At 55.4% G+C, this 21,999-nt stretch overlaps 1 protein-coding gene across 10 annotated transcripts in view; it reads right to left on the reverse strand.

Moving 5' to 3' along the window:
* Nucleotides 1-21,999, reverse strand: part of ARHGAP22 (Rho GTPase activating protein 22) — a 192,379-nt gene that overhangs the window by 17,158 nt on the left and 153,222 nt on the right. For 9 of the 10 annotated variants that reach the window (XM_042241142.2, XM_004021555.6, XM_012105509.5 and 6 more), the window contains 5 exons: nt 9,022-9,229; nt 6,640-6,772; nt 5,698-5,771; nt 4,965-5,086; nt 941-1,841 (listed from right to left, as the gene is read on the reverse strand). In XM_042241142.2, coding sequence (XP_042097076.1) covers nt 941-1,841; nt 4,965-5,086; nt 5,698-5,771; nt 6,640-6,772; nt 9,022-9,229 — 1,438 coding nt within the window. The remainder of the gene's footprint in view (nt 1-940; nt 1,842-4,964; nt 5,087-5,697; nt 5,772-6,639; nt 6,773-9,021; nt 9,230-21,999) is intronic. The other variant, XM_042241143.2, reaches the window with a different exon arrangement.

Here is a 21,999-nt window from a genome sequence, read left to right on the forward strand (position 1 = left end):
GCTCACTGTCTAGTGTGGGCTCTGTGTGCATGCTAAGTCGCTGCAGTCGTGTCTGACTCTGCAACCCTATGGACTGCAGCCCACCGGGCTCCTCTGTCCGTGGGATTCTCCAGGCAAGAATACTGGAGTGGGTTGCCATGCCCTCCTCCAGGGGATCTTCCGGACCCAGGGATCACACCCGAGACTCATGTCTGTCTCCTGCATTGGCAGGCAGGTTCTTCACCGTTAGTGCCACCTGGGAAGACCAATGGGCTCTGCTGGCCACTATAATGAGGGGAAAAGCCCTCTACATGCGGGGGCTGAGAGGACGGAACCAGGGCCCATCAGAGAGCAAGCCTGCAAGCCTTAAAGGGTGGCATGGGGCGTCTTCTGTGACCCAGTAGAAGGGAGGCTTGGCTCAGCAAGGTCAGCTCCCTCTTCAGAGGAAATTCGATTTCCACCCAGACGTCCTCACTCGACATCAGGCCCAACCATGGTCAGTCAACCAGGCTGGCCTGGGGCCTGCAGTGCACAGTGGCCCTGCCCCATTCCTAGTTCCTGAACTACAGGACATAGGGGGCCTGCCTCCTCCCTGAGGGCCACATAGGGACCTCCACCCGGAACCTCTCCATCAAAGGTGCTCTGAGCAGCTCAGGCTGAGATTCTGACTCGTGCCTTTTTTCAGCTGGCCTCATGGAGTCCTGGCTGCATGCCAGGCCCTTGGCTCCCAAGCTTTCCCAGACAGAGGACCCCCATCCCTCCATTCCCGGCCCTGTCCTAGGGAACCTTCTCCCAGAGAGGCAGCTTCCTGGGGGCTGGCTGCTCTGGGCCCTGCCTCCGGGAGCTCTCTTTCCAAGCCAGAGGCTGATTGCCCAGGACCGGTGCCCAGTGAGCTGCTGGCTGCGAGTGCTCTGCCCAGCCCGGAAGTGTCAGTCTTGCACTCGCCCAACAGGCTTTGTACCTTTTCACGCTCGTCTCATACTCAGTCCTCTGCCGGCACAGTTCTGCTCTGAGCTCTGTGACCAGGCCCTGGAGAACCTCGGTTCGGCGGGCGTGGTCCTGGGCAGGGCTGCCCGGGTCACTGGGCTCGCTGCTGCTGATGCAGGCACCCACTCCATCCAGGCCATGGTCCAGATCCAGGGATCTGCGCTCTTCGCTGCTGCTGAGGACAGGGGAGGGCTCGAGGGCCCCCTCGATGTGCAGGGAGCTGCAGGCAGAGGAGTCGCTGGCCCGGCATGCTGTGCAGCTGCTGACCGAACCCCTGGCCGAGGCCTCACAGGAGGAGACCCCAGACCATGGCAGGCTGGCCACACTGGGTGTGCTGGGGAAGGAGCTCTGTGGGGGCACATTATCGTAGGTGGAGAGTCTCTGCTCAGAGCCTGAGTCCTTGAGCCGGTCTCCTGATGAGGCCCGGCGGTGGCCTCGCAGGGAGGACAGCCCATTCATGAGCCAGTTCCCTCCAGAGATGATGGGGACCTCCAGGGATGAGGTGCCCACCTTCGGACTCCCTGACCGGGACCCTGACTGCCGGAAGGAAGACCTCCAGTTGGGCAGAGTCTGCACCTTCTTCCCGGGGCTGGTGGCAGCAGGGCTGCCTCGGCTCCCCAGGCCCGTGGGAGAGGTTCTAGAGAGTGCCGCCACGGCAGCGCCATCCAGAGAGGAGGTCCTGTGCGAGGGCAGGCAGGGGCCGCTGGGACTGCCGGGCTCCGCCTGGTCGTCCCTGGGGACCTCCTCAGAGCCCCATCCCACGGTGCACGGTGGGCCCCCGCGTGGGGAGGCTGGCCCCTCCGTGGTCCTCGGAGTGAAGAGCTGGCTGTGTTTGCGGATCAGGACGGTCATCAGCTGCTGGACCAGAGAAGTGCCTGCCGAGAGGAAGCAATAAGAAAAGGCTGACTGAGTGCCTCCCGTCCAGCTTCTCCAGGCCAGTGGGCAAGCTGCAGCTCAGGCCCAGGGCGCCTTGCTCTGCGAGTAGCCTCAAACCAGGCTACTTAGGGGTGGGCTCTACAAGAGCCCGCCATCATCCGCTCGAAAGGTAAGGATGGCCACCACACTTTCCAAACACAGACAGGGACAGAAGGACCATACCGCAAATCCGCCTCCTCCAGTGTGGGGTCTGGAGCACGGAAAGGCACTCAGCCTTCACGCCCACTCCAACCAGCTGGCGGAGCGGGAGCTGACACGGTGCTGGCTGAGGCTGCGGGCTGAGCCGAGGGCAGGCTGGAGCCGGAGGCCGGGGCCCTCCTGGCTGCCCCATCTGCTGCCCACAGCAGCCGGGTCTGCCCGTCCACTCCGGGGGCCCAGGGCTCTGGGGCACAGAATGGAGATGTCCTCATACGCAGTCACACACAGACAACCTCATACACCAACCCCATACAGCCACACACATACACAACCCCATATACACACATGTAAAACCCCAGACAGTCACACGCATACCCGTACACAGTCACACACACACAACCCCATACACAGTCACACACACACAACCCCATACAGTCACACGCACACATACACAACCCCATACACAGTCACTCACATATCCAACCCCATACATAGAGTCACACACATACAGAACCCCATACACAACCCCATATACACACATATAAAACCCCAGACGCACAGTCACATGTATACCCATACAGTCACACACACAACCCCATACAGTCACACACACACAGCCCCATACACAGTCACACATACACAACCCCATACACAGTCACACATATACAACCCCATACATAGAGTCACACACATACACAACCCCATACACACACAAAACCTCAGACATAGTCACACATATACCCATACAGTCACACATACACAACCCCATACACACACACACACAACCCCATACAGTCACACACACATACACAACCCCATACATAGAGTCACACACATACACAACCCCATACACACACATATAAAACCCCAGACACATAGTCACACATATACCCATACAGTCACACATACACAACCCCATACAGTCACACACACACATACACAACCCCATACATAGAGTCACACACATACACAACCCCATACACAACCCCATATACACACATATAAAACCCCAGACGCATAGTCACACATATACCCATACACAGTCACACATACACAATCCCATACACAGTCACACACATACACAACCCCATACACACAGTCACACATATACAACCTCAGAGTCACACACATACACAACCTCATACACAACCCCATATACACACACATAAAACCCCAGATGCACAGTCACACGTATACCCATACACAGTCACACACATATACAACCCCATACAGTCACATACATACACAACCCCATACACAGTCACACACACACAGCCCCATACACAGTCACTCACACACAACCCCATACACAGAGTCACACACATATACAACTCCATACACAGAGGTAAACACATACACAGCCCCATACACAGAGTCACACACACAACCGCATACACAGTCACATATCCACAACCCCATACACAGAATCACACACACATGACCCCATACACAGTCAGTCACACACGACTCCATACAGTCACACACATACAGAACCCCATACACAGTCGCTCACTCATGACCCCATAGTCACACATACACAACCCCATACACAGTCACACACATACACAACCCCATACGCAATCACACACAAATGCACATAGCCACCCCCCTAACATGAACAACCCCACCCACAAGCACATGCTTCCTCTTCCCCAGGCCACAGCCCCTGAGACAGCCTGCAGCATATGGGGGACTCAGTTCCTGAGGCTGTGGGGTGGGGAGAGGGGTCAGTGACAAAGGGAGGCTTTGCGGAGGGACCATGGCACCCACCCTCCTGTCATCCTCCACCAAAGGCCAGGGACGGGGGAGGCTTCTGTGTGAGGAGGAAGGCCAAGTGCTTCAACTGCCACTGGAAGTAATGGAGAGTCACGGGGAGCATTAAGCACACAGTCTTTAGTAGGTGAAGCAAGATCCTGGCAGTTCAGCAGGGTGAGCATTTGCCCTCAGGCATTTGTGCAGCCTGGCAGGTGGGAGCTCTGGGGAGAAACTACCAGTCAGGCCAAGGGCGTGCTAAACGAGAGAACAAGGCCCCGGGGACACCCCGTCAGCTGGGGGTGGGGCAGGGAAAGCCCTGTGCCCACCCTCACCCTCTCGCCTCCCCTAGTTCATGTTCCACAGGCCTGGCCACTCTGCCCTCAGCCGGCCTCGTGCCAGGGGCAGCTGGCGTCAGGCGGGTTCTGCGTGAGTTCTGCCAGCCTCTCCGCTATGTGGCTCCACTGGCTGCGGGTCTCCTGTGAGCAGCTAGACTCTCACACTAGAGAGGATGGCCTTTCTATGGGGCCTCCAAGCAGTGCGCTCATTTCCAGGCCAGCCTGCACCTGTGTGCCCTCTGAACAGTCCGACTAACAGAGTCACCTCACCTCTTGCGGCCTGTCTCCTCGTCTGTCAAATGGGGGCAGTAACCGGGGGCTTCTTGTGAGGGCTGAGATGCTCAGTAGGAGTAAAGCACTTGGCAGAGGCCCTGACGTGTGGAGAGCGGCTGCTATTGCTATATTATTTAAAATCTTTCATTATGACTTCATTACAGAATGTAATATCCCTAGGGTTTGCTGAGCTCTAACATCCAGAAGAAGGCTGTGACAATTACTTACTAGAAAATCACTTCAGTAAAACAAAACCATTTGTGTGTATTTAAGGGCAAGGGCACTGACCTTTCCACCCCACCTCCACCCGCTCAGCCGCTCCCATCATTCTAACTGCACCTCACGACCCCATCCACAGGGCAAAGCTCCTGTCCCTTTTAGAGCTGACCCCATGGGGGAAGAGGGGCTGGAGAAGGCAGTGATGAGGTCCAGAGAGGCTGCTTCCCAGTGCCCAGGGCTGGGGCCACCTTCCTGCTGGCCTGCCATGAGGGCTCTGAGGGCTTGCCCAGGGTCGACGTGAGCGCAGAGCACCTAGCACCACCGCGCACACCCCACCACTACCTTCCATAATGGCCACTGGGTCCTCTATCTGTGGCCGAAGGATGTTAGGCCCAAAAACAGTTGCCAGGTTCTGGACGCTCATCTTGTTGACATCCGAGTGGGACTGAACTTCATCCAGAAACCTACAAAGTAAGGAAGAGACAGTTGGCAGAGAAGCAAATCCTGACTCCAGATCTGCTGGGAGCTGCCTGGCCCCCGAGCTCAGCTGTGCCCCTCTTTCCACAGCTACCGGGCACAGTCAGCTGCCCCTGCCAGGCTCAGGAGAGGGCAGCGCTTCCCTGAGATCCGGAGGGCCATCAGAAGTAAAGGCCACTGGAACCAGGGCCTGTTGTTGGTGTGGAAGGACAGAACTCCCCCACCTGCCCTGGGCGCAGCTGCCTAGGAAGGCTCAGACCCCCAGATGCGGGGCTGGGTGAAGGCTCACCCTACCTGTCCTCTCCTGGCACCCTGAGCCTAGGTCATGGTCAGGAAGCAGACCCACGGGGAGGGATGGTGAGAGGCACCCAGGGGAGGCGGAAGGAACACAGGCCATCCGGCTTTCCTTCAGGAAAGATGCGCTCAGGACTGTATAACACTGCCTGCGCCGGCCAGGACCGTAATAAGCTCTGTAAGCGCAGAGACCTCTTTTATATCCCCCACTGGCTTGACAGAGGTGTGGGTGGTCCCCCGACCCCTGTGAAGGGCACACGGAGCCAGACCGCAGGAGAGGGAAGCCCCACCCCTAGTCACTTACTTGCAGATATATCTGAGCAGGTTGTAATTGACCAGGGGAAGGCTGCTCACTTGCTTAGCCAACTCCAGAGTCCCCTTGGGATTGAGAGAGAGAAAACAGCATTTCAAAGATCAGCAGGGAGGCCCCAGGCCTTCTGTTGCTGGAGGGAGGCGGGATGAGGAGGGGGTGGGAATCTGAGTCCAGACCTCCATCCACAGCCCACGGGCCTGGCTGCCAGTGACCAGAGGGCACCACCACTTTCATCCCCCTGGCTGGTGACCTCTGGGGGGAAAGAGATTTACTTTCGAGATGCTGTTGTGAGGGATGTGCCTGTGCAGAGCCACAGAGGAATGTCAGGGCCAGCGCTCAGCTCACTTATCGAGGCACAAATATTTGCTAGATAAAGACCCCTCATCTCCCACACAGCCACAGGGAGGGCAAACAGTTCTTCCCCAGCTGGAGCCAACCAGGGCTGCAGGCGGGGGGGGGCTCTGCCCTGGGGGCAGTCTCAAATTCTTTTGGGAGGAGGCAGGATAGAAATAGATGAAAGGTCTGGTTGTTTTTGAATCCCAAGGCCGGCCTGGGTAGCCTGAGTTAGATGTGGGAGAAAGTGATGGAGCAGGAATGCCTACTGAGTGGTGGTCCAGCCTGGGCACGCTGCACTCAAGAGCATGGCTGGAACACAGCCTGCTTCAGGAGGCACCTGTCCCTCCGAGCGATGGACAGCTGCACACACGGAGGGGATGCCCCAGGCATCCCACCCCAGAGTACCCTCCCGCCTAGCGGGGAAATACGCTAGCCCTCCCCAGATTAGGAGCTTCTAGGCCTGGCCCCCGCCCCCAGCAGAGCAGGCTACAGGATCTATGTACCATGAACAGTCACGACAAGTCCTGTGTCCACGGCCTCCCCCCGCCATCACCTAGCAGGCCCGCTCCCCCAGCAGGGTCCCCGGGAGCCACTAACCTCCCCCTCGTCCTTGGTGAGCAGCTGGGCGCAGCTAAGGAAGTCCTCGTACCTGGAGAAGGGGACCACAGGCTCGGGGAGCTCCCGCAGGTAGAGCTTCAGCAGCGAGGCCACCGTGTGCACATCTGTTGTGCTGCAGACGGAGGGACGCCTGTGAGGCTGGCGCCAGAGGCCCCGGGGCGGCCAGCACCCTGGCCAGCACCTCTCCCGCCCCCCGCAGGGGCAGTCTCTGCTCTCACACCCATGTATGTGTGTGCATGCACACACACGCGCTGTGGCGACCAGCCAGGGAACAGATGGGTGTGAAGGGCCACCTTCCACTGGCCTGGTGCCTGCCCCAGGTACTCTGGGGTCGCGGAGCCAGGGGCACAGGAGCCAGGGGCGCAGCTGTCCTTTGGCCCAAGTCTGAGCCTGCTTTCTCTGCCCAGGCTCACCCTCTAGTGGAAGCGGGAGGACCATGTCAAACATGCCCACCGTGCAGGGCTGCCAAGCCCCTTGGAAAAGGGCAGCTGTCCTTGGGCACCGAGGCTGGGCAGGCCAGAGGTCAGCCCCTCTCCCCAGCTTCTGGGCTCCTATTCACACTACAGATGCCCCATCTCCAGTGTCCCAGAGCCCCATATGTCCACTCCCAGGCATCAGTCTCCCGCTTGCAGCTCGGAGCTGCCCAGGCTGCAGCGGGCCCTGTAGAGGATGGTGGCCCTGGGCCTGTTTGGATTCTGGGACTAAGTCCTGGGCTGTAGCCCTGGTGCCTCCTCCAAGCTCGCCTTCCCGGCTGGGGGGCCCCAGGTGTTCCGTCTGCTTTTCCCTCATGGCAGGTGTTCAGGGAAGATGGGCCTCAGGCCAAAAGTGGCTGTGCCATTAAGGCGCCTCCTGGCCTGCTGCCCATCTCATCGCTGAGATGAGCCCCGGGGTCCCTTCCACCCTGGCATTTGGAGTTCTGGGGTTCCATAGGGCCACATGCACCTCGAGTTTGTATCCCCAGAACCCCTCCCTGCCTCAGGACTGGCGGCTCGATGGCTCTTGGTCTGGCCAGCTGAGCAGCCCCCATCCCTGCCCCCACCTCCCCTCTCCAGCCAAGCACATGACCGCCCTCACCCTTCTCTGCCTTCTCCCAGCCACTCCCCTGCTGACACCCCCACTTCCTGGAAGCTTACGTCCCCAGTGGGTACCTAGCCTTGAGCCTAGCCACCTTCCACCTGGGGACCCCATGAGCTCACTGCCAGCCACTGCATGAGCAGGAACCCCAGGAAGATGGGGGGAGGGACGGGAAGCTAGGAGGATGGACAAGGGCCCGCCATTGTGTCTCCCCCTGGTGGGGAAGGCGAAGCATTCCTGATCTGGGCAAGCTGACTCAGAGGGCGGGCCCTCTGGGCTGCAGACCTCGTGGCTGACCCCGAAACTTTGGGCGTCCCTGCCCAAAGCCCCATCCCGACTCCTCCTGGCTGCCCGAGGTTACAGTGCTCCTGGTCCCGGGAGCTTGGCTCAGCCCTGCCTGCCTCATCTTTCCTCCCTCCCTAGAAATTCACTTCCTCACCTTCTCCCCACTCCACACTGTTGGCCTGTGCCCGCTCTGGGCAGGCCCTCTCTGGGAAATGGCGATCAGACCCCCACTCCACGTCGGAAACAGAGAGGCTCTCCTGGCTGTGGTGATGGGCTGGGCAGAGGCTGGAGGGGCTGGCGGTGTTCTGCCCTGAGAGGAGGAGAGCTGAAAATGCCAGGGCTGCCAGCAGAAACCTGTGGGCCTGTCCTGCAAGGGGCGGGGGCTTGTCTGCCCCAGGGGAGGGCGGATCTGAGAAGGGGCAGAAGCTCCATGGGGGCCAGGGCTGGCTGGCTGGCTGGCTCCAGAAAGAGCTTTCTACGAAAAACTACCCCATAATGGGGGTTTCATCCGAGAGAAGAGGCCCCCTGCTCTTAGCCCCTGGGCCTTCAGTGAGGCTGACTCTATCCCAGGGTGGACCCTAGGACCCAGTAAGCCCCAGTGGTGGGGTGAGGACAGGTGGAGGAGACTCGCTCCCCTGCCCCTGAAACTTGTGAGGATGTGCATCTCAGTACTGGCACCTAAGGAGCCAGGGGGTGGGGGAATGGGTCGCCCTGAGACAGCAGAGCCAAGAGACGGACGTGGGCTTATAAGGGGCATCTCCACAGCAGACAGAGCCCACATGGAAGTAGCAGGATCTACCCGTGTGGGAGACCCAGGGCTGCTACACTGGTTCCATGCCCCACACTCTGCCCATCAGGAGGGCTGGCTGGGCACACGTGTGCCAGCGTGGGGCTTCACCCTACTCTCCATCCTGCACCCAGGCCTCTCAGCTGGCATCCTGAGAGGAGACTCAGGGGGCGATGGACAGGTGGCCCTATCTACATCTCCTCCCAGGAGCTCACCTGTCAAACAGTGGCTTCTCCCCACAGTCAAAGGAATCCTGCAGGTCCCTCACCAGGTTGGCCTGGCCGGGCATACGGAAGAGGCCCTCCTCGGTGAGCCCACGCTCCCGGATGAAGTCCACACACTGCTCCACCAGCAGCGGCGCCAGGCGTGGGCCAGACTTCCGCTCGTGGTGGACTGTGTCCTCCAGGCGCTGCCCAAAGACCCCTGGGCACAGAGAGGAGCTGGTCACACCCTCAGCTAGCTGGCTCAGCAGCGGGGGGACGCTGGGGACAGCAGGGGCAGCGAGTGCTGTCAGGGCCCAGGGTGGCACCCCCACCCCCGCCCCGAGGAAGCACATCAGAAACTGGGAGGGCAGGCACCAGGCGGTTGGGACAGGGCAGAAGGGCATATCAGGCCACAGCTGAGGCTGGCCTGTGGAGCCTGCCCAAGCGCGAGGACCCTTTGGGCCCTCGGGAAGCATGCATTACACATTTTATTTATGTATTGGTTTATATATGCAATACTAACTTTCAAATGGCAGTGGCTTGCATTTAAAAACCTAACACCACAGGCACTGAAAGACGCACTCCGGAATGTTCTTAGTGGCACCCCCTGCAATCTCTCTGAATGAGAAACCAGCTAATGCCCACGAGGGGCAGAATGAGTGGGAGCATCATGGTCTACTCACGCCATGGAGCAGAGGACAGCAATGAGCACCGCTGAGGCACAAGCAACAAGACAGAGGACAGGTAATACGAGGGCAGAGCCGCGAGCCAACACTGGAGATCGTTACGGAAACGCGAGTCGAAACTCTCATGCCCATGAGGGTGGCTGCCATCCAAAGAGCAGAAAACCACCCGTGCTGGTGAGGATGTCGAGAAACGGAGCGCCTGTGCCCTGTTCATGGGAAGGTGAGCTGGTGCAGCCACTACGGAAAATGCTACGGAGGCACCTCAAGCAATTAAAGCAGAATTCCTGTGTGGCCCAGCAATCCCGCTTCTGGGCATATCCCCAAAACAGAGCAGAGATGGGAGCAGACACAGAAACACCCATGTTCACAGGAGTATTATTCACAATATCCAAACGGTGGAAGCAAACTGAGGGCCCGTCGCTGGACAGGTGGATAAGCACAATGCGATGCACATATATTATTAATATTATGCAACGTAATATTATTCAGCCAGAAGAAGAAGGACATTCTGACAGATGTCGCAACATGGACAAACCTTGAGGACATGTTGCCAAGTGAAATAAGCCAGTCCACTAAAACAGCGTGATTCTACTTATGAGACACTCAGCATAAGCAAATTCAGAGAGACAGAAAGCAGAATGGTGGTTGCCAGGGGCTGGAGGAGAGTGGAATGGAGAGTTATTGTTTAATGGGTACAGTGTCTATTTTTGTGTTTTGTATTAGAGAATGTTCCAATTTCATTCTTTCACGTGTTGCTGTTCAGTTTTCCCAGCACCACCTACTGAAGAGCCTCTCTTTTTCTCATTGCCTCCTGTCATAGACTAATCGACCACAGGCATGTGAGTTTATTTCTGGGTTTTCTCTCCCGTTCTTTTGATCCATATTTCTGTTTCTATGCCAGTACTATACTGTTTTGATTACTATAGTTTATAGTATAGTCTGAAGTCAGGGAGTCTGATTCCTCCAGCTCTGTATCTCTTTCTCAAGATTGCTTTGGCTATTCATGGTCTTCTGTGTCTCCATACACATTTTAAGATTTTTTTGATTCTAGTCCTATAAAAAAAATGTCATTGGTAATTTGAAAGGGATTGCATCAAATCTCTAGATTGCCTTGGGTAAGTAAGCTGTCGCTGTTTGCAGAGGACATATTATACATAGAAAATCCTAAAGATGCTGTCAGAAAATCGTGAGAGCTCAATGAATTTGGTAAAGTTGCAAGATACAAAATTAATACACAGAAGTCTCCTGCATTCCTATAATAACAATGGAAGATCAGAAAGAGAAATTGAGGAAACAATCCCATCTACCATCTCATCCAAAAGAGTCAAATACCTAGTGGTAGATTTACCTAAGGAGGCAAGACCTATACACTGAAAAGTAAGATGCTCACAAAGACACTGAAGATGACGCAAAGAGATGGAAAGATGTACCGTGTTCTTGGTGTACCAGCCCTGGAAGAATAAACATTGTCGAAATGACTATACAAAGCAACCTACAGAAATAAACTGGAAAAGGATCAAAGACCTAAATCCTAAACGGAAGACTGAACATGATAAAACTCTTAGAGGAAAACGCAGGCAGAATACTCTGACATTAATTGCAGCAGTACCTTTTATGGTTCACCTCCTCGAGTAATGAAGACAAAGACCAAATAAACAAATGGGACCTCGTTAAAAGTTTCTGCACAGCAAAGGAAAAAATAAAATGAAGAAACAGAATGGGAGAAAATATTTGCAAATGGAGCGACTGACAAGGGATTAATCTCAGAAATATACAAATAGCCCATGCATCTCTATGTCAAAAAAAAAAAACAAACCAACCCTAATCAAAGAATAGGGAGAAGACGTAAATAGGTATTTTTTTAAAGAAGACATACAGATGCCCAAAAGGCACATGAAAAGATGCTTAACATCATTAATTTCCAGAGAGATGCAAATCAAAACTACAGTGAGGTATCACTTCATGCCCATCAGAATGGCTATTCTCAAGAGGTCGACAACCAATAAATGGTAGACAGGATGTGGAGAAAAGGGAGCCTCCTACGCTGTTGGCGGGAGTGTAAATTAGTACAACTTCTATGGAGAACAGTATGTAGGCTCCTCAGAAAACTGAAATTAGAGCCACCATATGATCCAACAATTTCACTCCTCACCGTATACCTGGAGAAAACACGTAATCTGAAAGGCTACACACACCCCCCAGTGTTCATGAAAGTGAAGGTGAAGTTGCTCAGTCGTGTCCGGTTCCTTGTGACCCCATGGACTGCAGCCTAGCAGGCTCCTCCATTCACGGGCTTTCCAGGCAAGAGTTCTGGAGTGGGTTGCCATTTCCTTCTCCAGGGGATCTTTCCAACCCAGGAATCGAACCTGGGTCTCCCGCGTTGCGGGTAGGCGCTTTACAGTCTGAGCCACCAGGGAAGCCCTCCGGTGTTCACAGCGGCACTATTCACAGTGGCAAAGATGCAGAAGCAACCTAAATGACCATCGTCAGAGGAACGAACAGAGATGCGGTCCACACACACACGGACTATTACTCAGCCGCAGAAACGGATGAAATAATGCCATTTGCAGCAACGTGAAGAAACCGAGGGATTAGCATCCTAAGTGAGGTCAGAAAGAGGCTGTTATAGATCGATGTTATAGCACTCATATGTAGAATCTAGTTTCAAAAATAAAAATGAACTTACTTACAAAACAGAGGCAGACTTACAGATATTGAGAACAAACTTAATGGTTACCAAAGGGGGAACATGGAGGGGAAGGATAAAGCAGGGGCTTGGGATTAAAACACGCACACTATGGCAACCAGCAAGGACCCACTGTAATAACCAGCGAGGACCTACTGTAATAACCAGCGAGGGCCTACTGTAATAACCAGCGAGGGCCTACTACAATAACCAGCAAGGGCCTACTGTAATAACCAGCGAGGACCTACTGTAATAACCAGCGAGGACCTACTGTAGTAACCAGCGAGGGCCTACTGTAATAACCAGCGAGGACCTACTGTAATAACCAGCGAGGGCCTACTGTAGTAACCAGCGAGGACCTACTGTAATAACCAGCGAGGACCTACTGTAACAACCAGCGAGGACCTACTGTAACACCAGCGAGGGCCTACTGTAATAACCAGCGAGGGCCTACTGTAATAACCAGCGAGGACCTACTGTAACAACCAGCGAGGACCTACTATAATAACCAGCGAGGACCTACTGTAACAACCAGCGAGGACCTACTGTAACACCAGCGAGGACCTACTGTAATAACCAGCGAGGGCCTACTGTAATAACCAGCGAGGACCTACTGTAATAACCAGCGAGGACCTACTGTAATAACCAGTGAGGACCTACTGTAATAACCAGCGAGGGCCTACTGTAATAACCAGCGAGGACCTACTGTAATAACCAGCGAGGGCCTACTGTAATAACCAGCGAGGACCTACTGTAATAACCAGCGAGGACCTACTGTAATAACCAGCGAGGGCCTACTGTAACACCAGTGAGGACCTACTGTAATAACCAGCGAGGACCTACTATAATAACCAGCGAGGACCTACTGTAATAACCAGCGAGGACCTACTGTAACACCAGCGAGGACCTACTGTAGTAACCAGCGAGGACCTACTGTAATAACCAGCGAGGGCCTACTGTAGTAACCAGCGAGGACCTACTGTAATAACCAGCGAGGGCCTACTGTAGTAACCAGCGAGGACCTACTGTAATAACCAGCGAGGACCTACTGTAGTAACCAGCGAGGACCTACTGTAATAACCAGCGAGGACCTACTGTAATAACCAGCGAGGACCTACTGTAACAACCAGCGAGGACCTACTGTAGTAACCAGCGAGGACCTACTGTAGTAACCAGCGAGGACCTACTGTAATAACCAGCGAGGACCTACTGTAATAACCAGCGAGGACCTACTGTAACAACCAGCGAGGACCTACTGTAGTAACCAGCGAGGACCTACTGTAGTAACCAGCGACGACCTACTGTAATAACCAGCGAGGACCTACTGTAATAACCAGCGAGGACCTACCAGCGAGGACCTACTGTAACAACCAGCGAGGACCTACTGTAGTAACCAGCGAGGACCTACTGTAGTAACCAGCGACGACCTACTGTAATAACCAGCAAGGACCTACTGTAATAACCAGCGAGGACCTACTGTAACACCAGCGAGGACCTACTGTAATAACCAGCGAGGACCTACTGTAATAACCAGCGAGGACCTACTGTAATAACCAGCGAGGACCTACTGTAACAACCAGCGAGGACCTACTGTAACACCAGCGAGGACCTACTGTAATAACCAGCGAGGACCTACTGTAACACCAGCGAGGACCTACTGTAATAACCAGCGAGGACCTACTATAACACCAGCGAGGACCTACTGTAATAACCAGCGAGGACCTACTGTAATAACCAGCGAGGACCTACTGTAATAACCAGCGAGGACCTACTGTAACAACCAGCGAGGACCTACTGTAACACCAGCGAGGACCTACTGTAATAACCAGCGAGGACCTACTGTAACACCAGCGAGGACCTACTGTAATAACCAGCGAGGACCTACTATAACACCAGCGAGGACCTACTGTAACACCAGCGAGGGCCTACTGTAACACCAGCGAGGGCCTACTGTAACACCAGCGAGGACCTACTGTAACACCAGCGAGGACCTACTGTAATAACCAGCGAGGACCTACTGTAATAACCAGCGAGGACCTACTGTAATAACCAGCGAGGGCCTACTGTAATAACCAGCGAGGACCTACTGTAACACCAGCGAGGGCCTACTGTAATAACCAGCGAGGACCTACTGTAATAACCAGCGAGGACCTACTGTAACAACCAGCGAGGACCTACTGTAATAACCAGTGAGGACCTACTGTAATAACCAGCGAGGGCCTACTGTAATAACCAGCGAGGGCCTACTGTAATAACCAGCGAGGACCTACTGTAACACCAGCGAGGGCCTACTGTAATAACCAGCGAGGGCCTACTGTAATAACCAGCGAGGACCTACTGTAACACCAGCGAGGACCTACTGTAACAACCAGCGAGGACCTACTGTAATAACCAGTGAGGACCTACTGTAATAACCAGCGAGGGCCTACTGTAATAACCAGCGAGGGCCTACTGTAATAACCAGCGAGGACCTACTGTAATAACCAGCGAGGACCTACTATAATAACCAGCGAGGACCTACTGTAACAACCAGCGAGGACCTACTGTAATAACCAGCGAGGACCTACTGTAATAACCAGCGAGGACCTACTATAATAACCAGCGAGGACCTACTGTAACAACCAGCGAGGACCTACTGTAATAACCAGCGAGGACCTACTGTAATAACCAGCGAGGGCCTACTGTAATAACCAGCGAGGGCCTACTGTAATAACCAGCGAGGACCTACTGTAATAACCAGCGAGGACCTACTGTAATAACCAGTGAGGACCTACTGTAATAACCAGTGAGGGCCTACTGTAATAACCAGCGAGGACCTACTGTAATAACCAGCGAGGACCTACTGTAATAACCAGCGAGGGCCTACTGTAATAACCAGCGAGGGCCTACTGTAATAACCAGCGAGGACCTACTGTAGTAACCAGCGAGGACCTACTGTAATAACCAGCGAGGGCCTACTGTAATAACCAGTGAGGACCTACTGTAATAACCAGCGAGGACCTACTGTAATAACCAGCGAGGACCTACTGTAATAACCAGTGAGGACCTACTGTAATAACCAGCGAGGGCCTACTGTAATAACCAGCGAGGACCTACTGTAATAACCAGCGAGGACCTACTGTAATAACCAGCAAGGACCTACTGTAATAACCAGCGAGGACCTACTGTAATAACCAGCGAGGACCCCCAGTAGAGTACAGGGATTTCTACTCAACGTTCTGTGATAGCTTATACGAGGGAAGAATCTAAAACAGAATGGACACATGTATGTCATGTATCACTTTGCTGTACACCTGAGACTAACCCGACATTATAAACCAACTACATTCCAATAAAATAAAAATTAGAAAAACGAAAGAACCCAGGCAGTCTGGCTCCAGGCCTGGAGAATACCCCAGGCCACATGCCTGCTCTCCACGCTTCCTGGAGCATGGATGCCTATGTCCATGCTGTTACCCCACCAGGCTTGCTTCCCATGTTTGTCCTGTCTGTCTTCACCAGTAGCTCCCAGGATGCGGTCATTTGGGCAACAGGAAAATTCAAAAAGAGGAATTCAAAAAAAGGACAGCTCAGCTGCCCTTGCCCACTGGGGTGTAGCCGGTAAACAGTGTTGAACACAGGGGCAGATGCTGCCCAAAGACTGGCATGGGGGCTGCCTGGGGCAACTCTGAGGTGCCCACCACCAACGTCCCGGCCTCTCTGCCCAGGCCAAGAGAGGCCTAGGCTGGTCTGGAGACACAAGGACACTGTTCCTTCTACGGCACACTGAGGGCTCAATCACGCATGCCCAGCAATGAGCCATATGGGCTCACAGTGTTCCTGTTTAGCTAGGCACATGTTTGAAACATTTTTAAATTCGTTACTTTATACTTTAGAAAAGATTCATATAAAAAAAAATCTAGACCATATAAAAGATTTTTTATTCATATGAAAATCTGGAAAAAATCCTCTTAAAAGAATCCACAGATCTGGTGCTACCAGGCCAGGATTTCCAGTCACACTGATGGAGTTCAGCGGCCCCTGTGTCTTTCTGGAGAAGGAAATGGCAGTATTCTTACTGGAGTAAGAATTCCTAATACAGTTTCTTACTCCAGTATTCTTGCCTGGAGAATCCCATGGACAGAGGAAGCTGGCAGGCTATACAGTTCATGGGGTCGCAAGAGTCAGACATGACTTAGCACTATCTTTCTTTCTTTTCTTTCTGCCCTTCTGATGGCCCATGTATCTGCTAATTCTCCACAGTCCCCAGCATCCCCTACTGCCTCACACCCAGTCCACATTCCATTCCTACAGCTTTGCCAAACACTCACCTCTTTTCCATGGCACAGACCTCCCCACTGGGCACTGGGTCAGAATGAAGTAGGAGAGGGGCTCTGACTCTCAGAAATGGGAAGTCAGGCCTGTTGTGACCAGAGGCATTGGCTAGGACCTCAAATAAGCAGGCACAGAACATACAGGGGCAACTGCCCTTGAGCAGAGCGTCCTTAGGAAGGGCTGGAGCCGGCCTGGCCCTGCGCCTTGGCGCCCGCCTCCTGCCTCCCTCGCCACTCGGGCATAGGCCCTGTCCCTTTCACCTCCGCTCCACCCACAACTCAAGCATCTTGAATATGTCTGCTCTCCTGCTGCCTGGCCTGTGCAGAGGTCTCTTCCCTGTTCACTCTGTGCAAAATTCTGCTTAGCCCTGGAGATCAGCTGCCGCAGATCCTTTCTTCAGCACGACCACAGGGCTCTTGGGCCCCCCCTCTGGCCCTCTATCACAGACCATGTGAAGACGCTTGCCTCTGCCTGGTTCCTCACTGGGAACCAGCCCCTCTCCCCAGTCCCAAGCCAGTGTGGGCTTGGAGGGGAGGTCAAAGAGTGCTGAGTGAAGGAGGGGAGCACACAGCCCAGGATTATCTCCCACCCAGAGTTCGTGCACTCAGCTTCCCACCCTTGGCTCACAGGTAGCTAAAGGGCACAGTCAGGGAAGAGAGACACTGAGGAAAAGGACTCTAAAATTCTCTCTAGAGAGTCACAAAGCCTGGGTAAATCTATCTAGCCTCCTCTTGGCCCCAACCCTTTCCGCTCTCCAATTTCCTGTTTCCAGGACATCTGCTGTCCACTGGTCCATCCATCCTTCCATCACTCTTGCGTTTGTGCCCCACCCTGTTCTAAGTCTTAGAGGGTCCCAGATCTGTCCAGAGGACTAGAAACATGTAAATACCACCACAGGCTCCTCTGCTGAAACCCCTTGTTGCCTCCCTCCTGCCCACCCAGGATAAAATCTAAACTTGGCAGGCAGAGAGACAAGGGCCTGCCTACCTCTCCATCAGGTTCTGAAGCACAGAAGAGCCTGGGCCAGGCAGAGGGCAGCTGCTGCACGGCCAGACCCGCTGTTTGTGCGGTCACACAGCTCCCATGTCTCCGAAGCCCTCTTTCAACATCATCTCAACCACCCCCCACAACCCTGGGGAAGCTTTCCAGACTACTCTTCCAGTCCCCTGAACAAGGCTATGGCTGTAGGAAGTCCACAGGGTCCCAGGTGCTTCCAAACAGAGGTGATTTAGAGGAGAAGGGGACATTAGGACTGGGGTCTAAGAATGAGCATGAGATAGCCAGGAAGGCAGGGGTGGGGTCTGGGGGTAGGCATGAGCAGAAATCCCCAAGGCAGACCTGGGCAGACCTGGCGGCAGGGGGTGGGGGCGGGGGGGGGGCGGGTGGTGCGGGTCTGATGAGGACCCTGGGGTTTGGAGGGTGAGTGTGAGAGAGTATGAGTGAAGAGGCTGGGAACACGGCAGTCCCGGGTCCTGACAAGGACCATGACCCCTGGTGAGCACTGGACTGACCTCATGCAGAGCTCAGGGGCTCTGAGAAATGACGAGACTCCCCCAGAGGCCCTCCAAGTGCTGAGCCTGGTGAGAGTGCTAAGCTAACGATAGCGGTGGGGAACACAAGAGGCTGATGATGCTCAAGGCTGAAGGCCATAGAGACAAAGATTCTGAGGCTGCACCTGCACATCCTAAGCCACTGTATAGAGTGAAGTGGCCTCCTTTCCTAGACCTCAGTTTCTCCATCTATAAAATGGGGATGATGACACTTGTCCTTAGGGGTGGTCCCAAGGCCCTGCCCCTAGGCACCACCAGGCCTGGGGCTGACGCCACTTTGCCAGCAAAGCAGTGTGGCGCTTTGCATTAGACCTTGTTCAGGCTTCGGGTGCAAGCTGCCCCCTTACCTTGAGGGCACATCTCCCTGGAGGGGGAGATGCTACCAGAGCCCCGTAAGAAAGGACAGTTCCAGCTCCACCTCCCAGGGCTTTGTTCCCGCCTTCCTCCTGCTGGAGGCACCCTGCGCTCAGGCTACAGACCTGGCCTCCCTCAGCCAGGGACCTTCCCCACCACTCCCCTTCTCAGGGGCTCTGGGGCAGAGCCTGGCAGGGCCTGGGACGGCTGTGCTGAACTTCCTCAGCCCTCCTGGCATGTCTCATGGGGGAGCCTTGCCAAGAACCAGCTCTAATAGGCCTGTCAGATCCCTGGAAACCCAGCCAGCCAGCGTGCGGGTTCCTCGAGGTCCCAGCCCACGCTCTTTACAAAGCATCAGCTCTGCCACCGGAGAGGAAGCTGGCATGGACCTCTGGATGAACCTGCTGACGGGTTCAGAGCTGGGCCGGGCCTCCCCTCCTGCCAGCTGCTCCCTGGCAAAGCCTGGCCCTCACTCCCCTCTCCCCCGAATCCCATGCAGGGGCAGGAAGGCACAGGCCCAGCACTCAGCTGACTCAGATCCCTGTCCTGGGTGACCTTGGGCACGTCCTCAATATCTCTGAGCTGGTCTCTGCCACGGCACAGGGCTGTCAGTAGCTGTGGAAGAGCCTAACACACTGGGCACACGGAAGCAGGTGCCTGATCAAAGTGGGCGTCTCCTGACCGGGAGGGCCAGCCCAAGCCTGGGTGGGCTCTGCCTGCCCTGGGAGCCCAGCAGCAAAGGGAGACAGCAGAGATTCCATCTTGGAGCTGATCGGGTGGAGACGTCAGGCTGGCTCTCTCCAGTAAAGGGGAGAGGCAGATAGCCGAGAGGCGCAATGAGGAAAATAGTTATTAAATTCTCTCCAGAGATTCACAAACCCTTCCTGTTCTCTGCGCCCCTCCCCAGGACACCTGCCACCCTCCCTGCATGCAGCCCACCGTGTGTGAATCCACTTTCCGTCACTCCCACACTGCCCATGCGCACTGCCCTGCTCCAGGTACTGTGTGCGCGCGCAGTCGTGCCTGACTCTTTGCGATCGCATGGACTGTAGCTGCCAGGCTCCTCTGTCCATGGAATTTTCCAGGCAAGATTACTGGAGTGGGTTGCCATTTCCTACTCCAGGGGATCTTGCCGACCCAGGGATCGAAGCGGCCTCTCTTGTGTCTCCTGCGTTGGCAGGCAGATTCTTTATCACTGGGCCACCTGGGAAGCCCCCTTTAGCAGCCTCAAAGCTGCTCTGAACAGCTGCAACAAATTGGCTGGGCTGTAACCAAGTGTCAACAACCAACAGGCTGAAAATCAGCCTGGGGAGAGAAATACAAGGAGAGGCTAACATCTTAGGGGGTTGTTCTGCCCAGGGCAAGCCCATCCTCGGGGCAGAAATGACCTCCACCTTTCTGGTGTTAACCAGCCCCCAGGCACTGGGGACTTCCTGAAGTCCGGAGAGGCAAACGTGGGCTGAGCAGTGGACTTGAAGTTGGTAGCCGAGAGCTGGCATCCTGCCTGGGTCCCTCAATAGTGGCGATCCTTTGCACGTCTCCGTGCCCTGGAAGGCTAGGTTCTTCATCCCTGCACGGGGGCTGCCCACCACCCGGGCGAGAGGTAGGAGAAAGAGTCCCAGCTCTGTCTCTGCCCCTCAGCACGCGTGCTCGCTCCCCCAACCCGGCGACCGGTTCCGCTGCTGCCCCCTACCCCCTCCCGCAACCGACCGTCTCCCGGCTCCCTCCCGGACGCCCCGCGACGCGCCGGCTCTACGCTGTCCTGGCACAGGCGCAGGACCTGGGTCCAAGCGCGCAGTCGGCCTGGGACGCAGCTTCCACTCGGCTTCGCGGGGCGCCCGTCCCCCCTCCCGCGCTACCTGGGGCGGCCGGCGCGCAGCAGGCGGGCATGCGGCAGGGCGGCCGCAGGCAGGCGCGGCACCCTGAGGAGGCCCGCGCGGCCGGCATCAGGCCCATGGCGCTCCGGCGCGGCGGCGCGGCGCGGCAGGAATGCCCGGCACGCGCGCAGGTAGCGTCTTGCCCGCCGCCCGCCCCGGGCCCAGACCCTGGAGCGAGGGAGGGAGGGCCGGGACCTGCGAGTTTCTGAAATGCTGCTCCTGGAGTGCAGGCTCCTGACCCGCTTCTTCCTAACGCTCGATGTCACAGCACCGTAGGGATACTAGCAACTCCCAATGATCCGCCCCTTCTTCCTAAAGGACTGGCTTTAGGAGCTTCCGCTCCCAGCAGAATGAAAGGCAGGTGTTCCAGGTGGAGGCAACGGAGGCTCAGGGAGGGCAGGTGACTCTGTTTGGGTCAAGCAGCGGGATGAGTGCTGAGCCTGATCTATAGCAGGGCTGCCGACCCGGAGATGGTGTTCTGGGCTCCAGCCCTCTGCCCTGCCGAGGGGCCAGCGCCCCAGTGCCACGGAGGGTGCTTAGGACTTAAGTTAGGCGTCCTGTGCAGTCCTGAGCGGTATGAGTATTAATGTCCCCATTTTACAGATGAGACAGCTGAAGCTCAGAGAAGTTACGTAATTTTCGTAAGGTCACACAACTAGTAAGTGACAGATCTTCAATTCAAACCTACACTGTCTTTCTGCAAAGCCCGTGAACCCAGCGAAAAAAGCCCACAATCCCACACCTCCAAGGGTGCGAAGTGTGAGCACCGACGCGGTGCACAGCCTTCACCAGGAGGGAAGGCGGGCGGAGAAGCAAAGCTGGGGCCCTGAAACACCAGAAGAAGGACACAGATCCCCAGGGGTCTGTGGGAAGAAATCTGTAAGCGAGGGGCTTAGGGGAGCCCTGGGGGCGGGGGTTGGGGGCTCATCCGAAATAAGTGTGCGTGGTTCTAAACTGCTCAAGTTGCGGCAGAGCAGCAGTTGGAGACTACCACAATGGATTTTTGCCCCAAAATGCCACAACTAAGTCCTGATGCACCTACATTAATTAATTAATATAAAATATAAAGAGAAAGGTCTGAAGGCTCAGGTGGAGCACCTGCTCCAGGAGCAGAGGCCCTACCAGTTAGGCTGACTGGTCCTGGTGCTGACTTGCTTTGTTTTATCTGAGCCCCGGTGTTCCCACCTGTGTTGTTAGAGTTAGACTGGCCAATCTCTAGGAAACCCCTTCACCTAACTTCCCTGTGCCTCCGCCCCCTACATTCCCAGCTGGATGGAGGTCTGCAGCTGCCTCCTATTTAGAAGGCTCTGGACTCTGGTGAGCACTGCCATAATGAACTCTAGGATAAACCCTGGCTAGGTCAACACCCATGCCACCTTGGGGGTCTTTTTTTATCCATGAGGCCTGGAGTGAGGGGTGGGTGTGCAAAGATAGTTATGAAGCTTTCCTCTTGGGCCAGGACCAGGGAGCTGAGAAGCTGGGGGCGGGAGTCGTGTCCTCTCACATGAACAAGAGGTGAGAGG

Source organism: Ovis aries, chromosome 25, assembly GCF_016772045.2.
Source record: "Ovis aries strain OAR_USU_Benz2616 breed Rambouillet chromosome 25, ARS-UI_Ramb_v3.0, whole genome shotgun sequence".
Classification (NCBI taxonomy): Eukaryota; Metazoa; Chordata; class Mammalia; order Artiodactyla; family Bovidae; genus Ovis; species Ovis aries.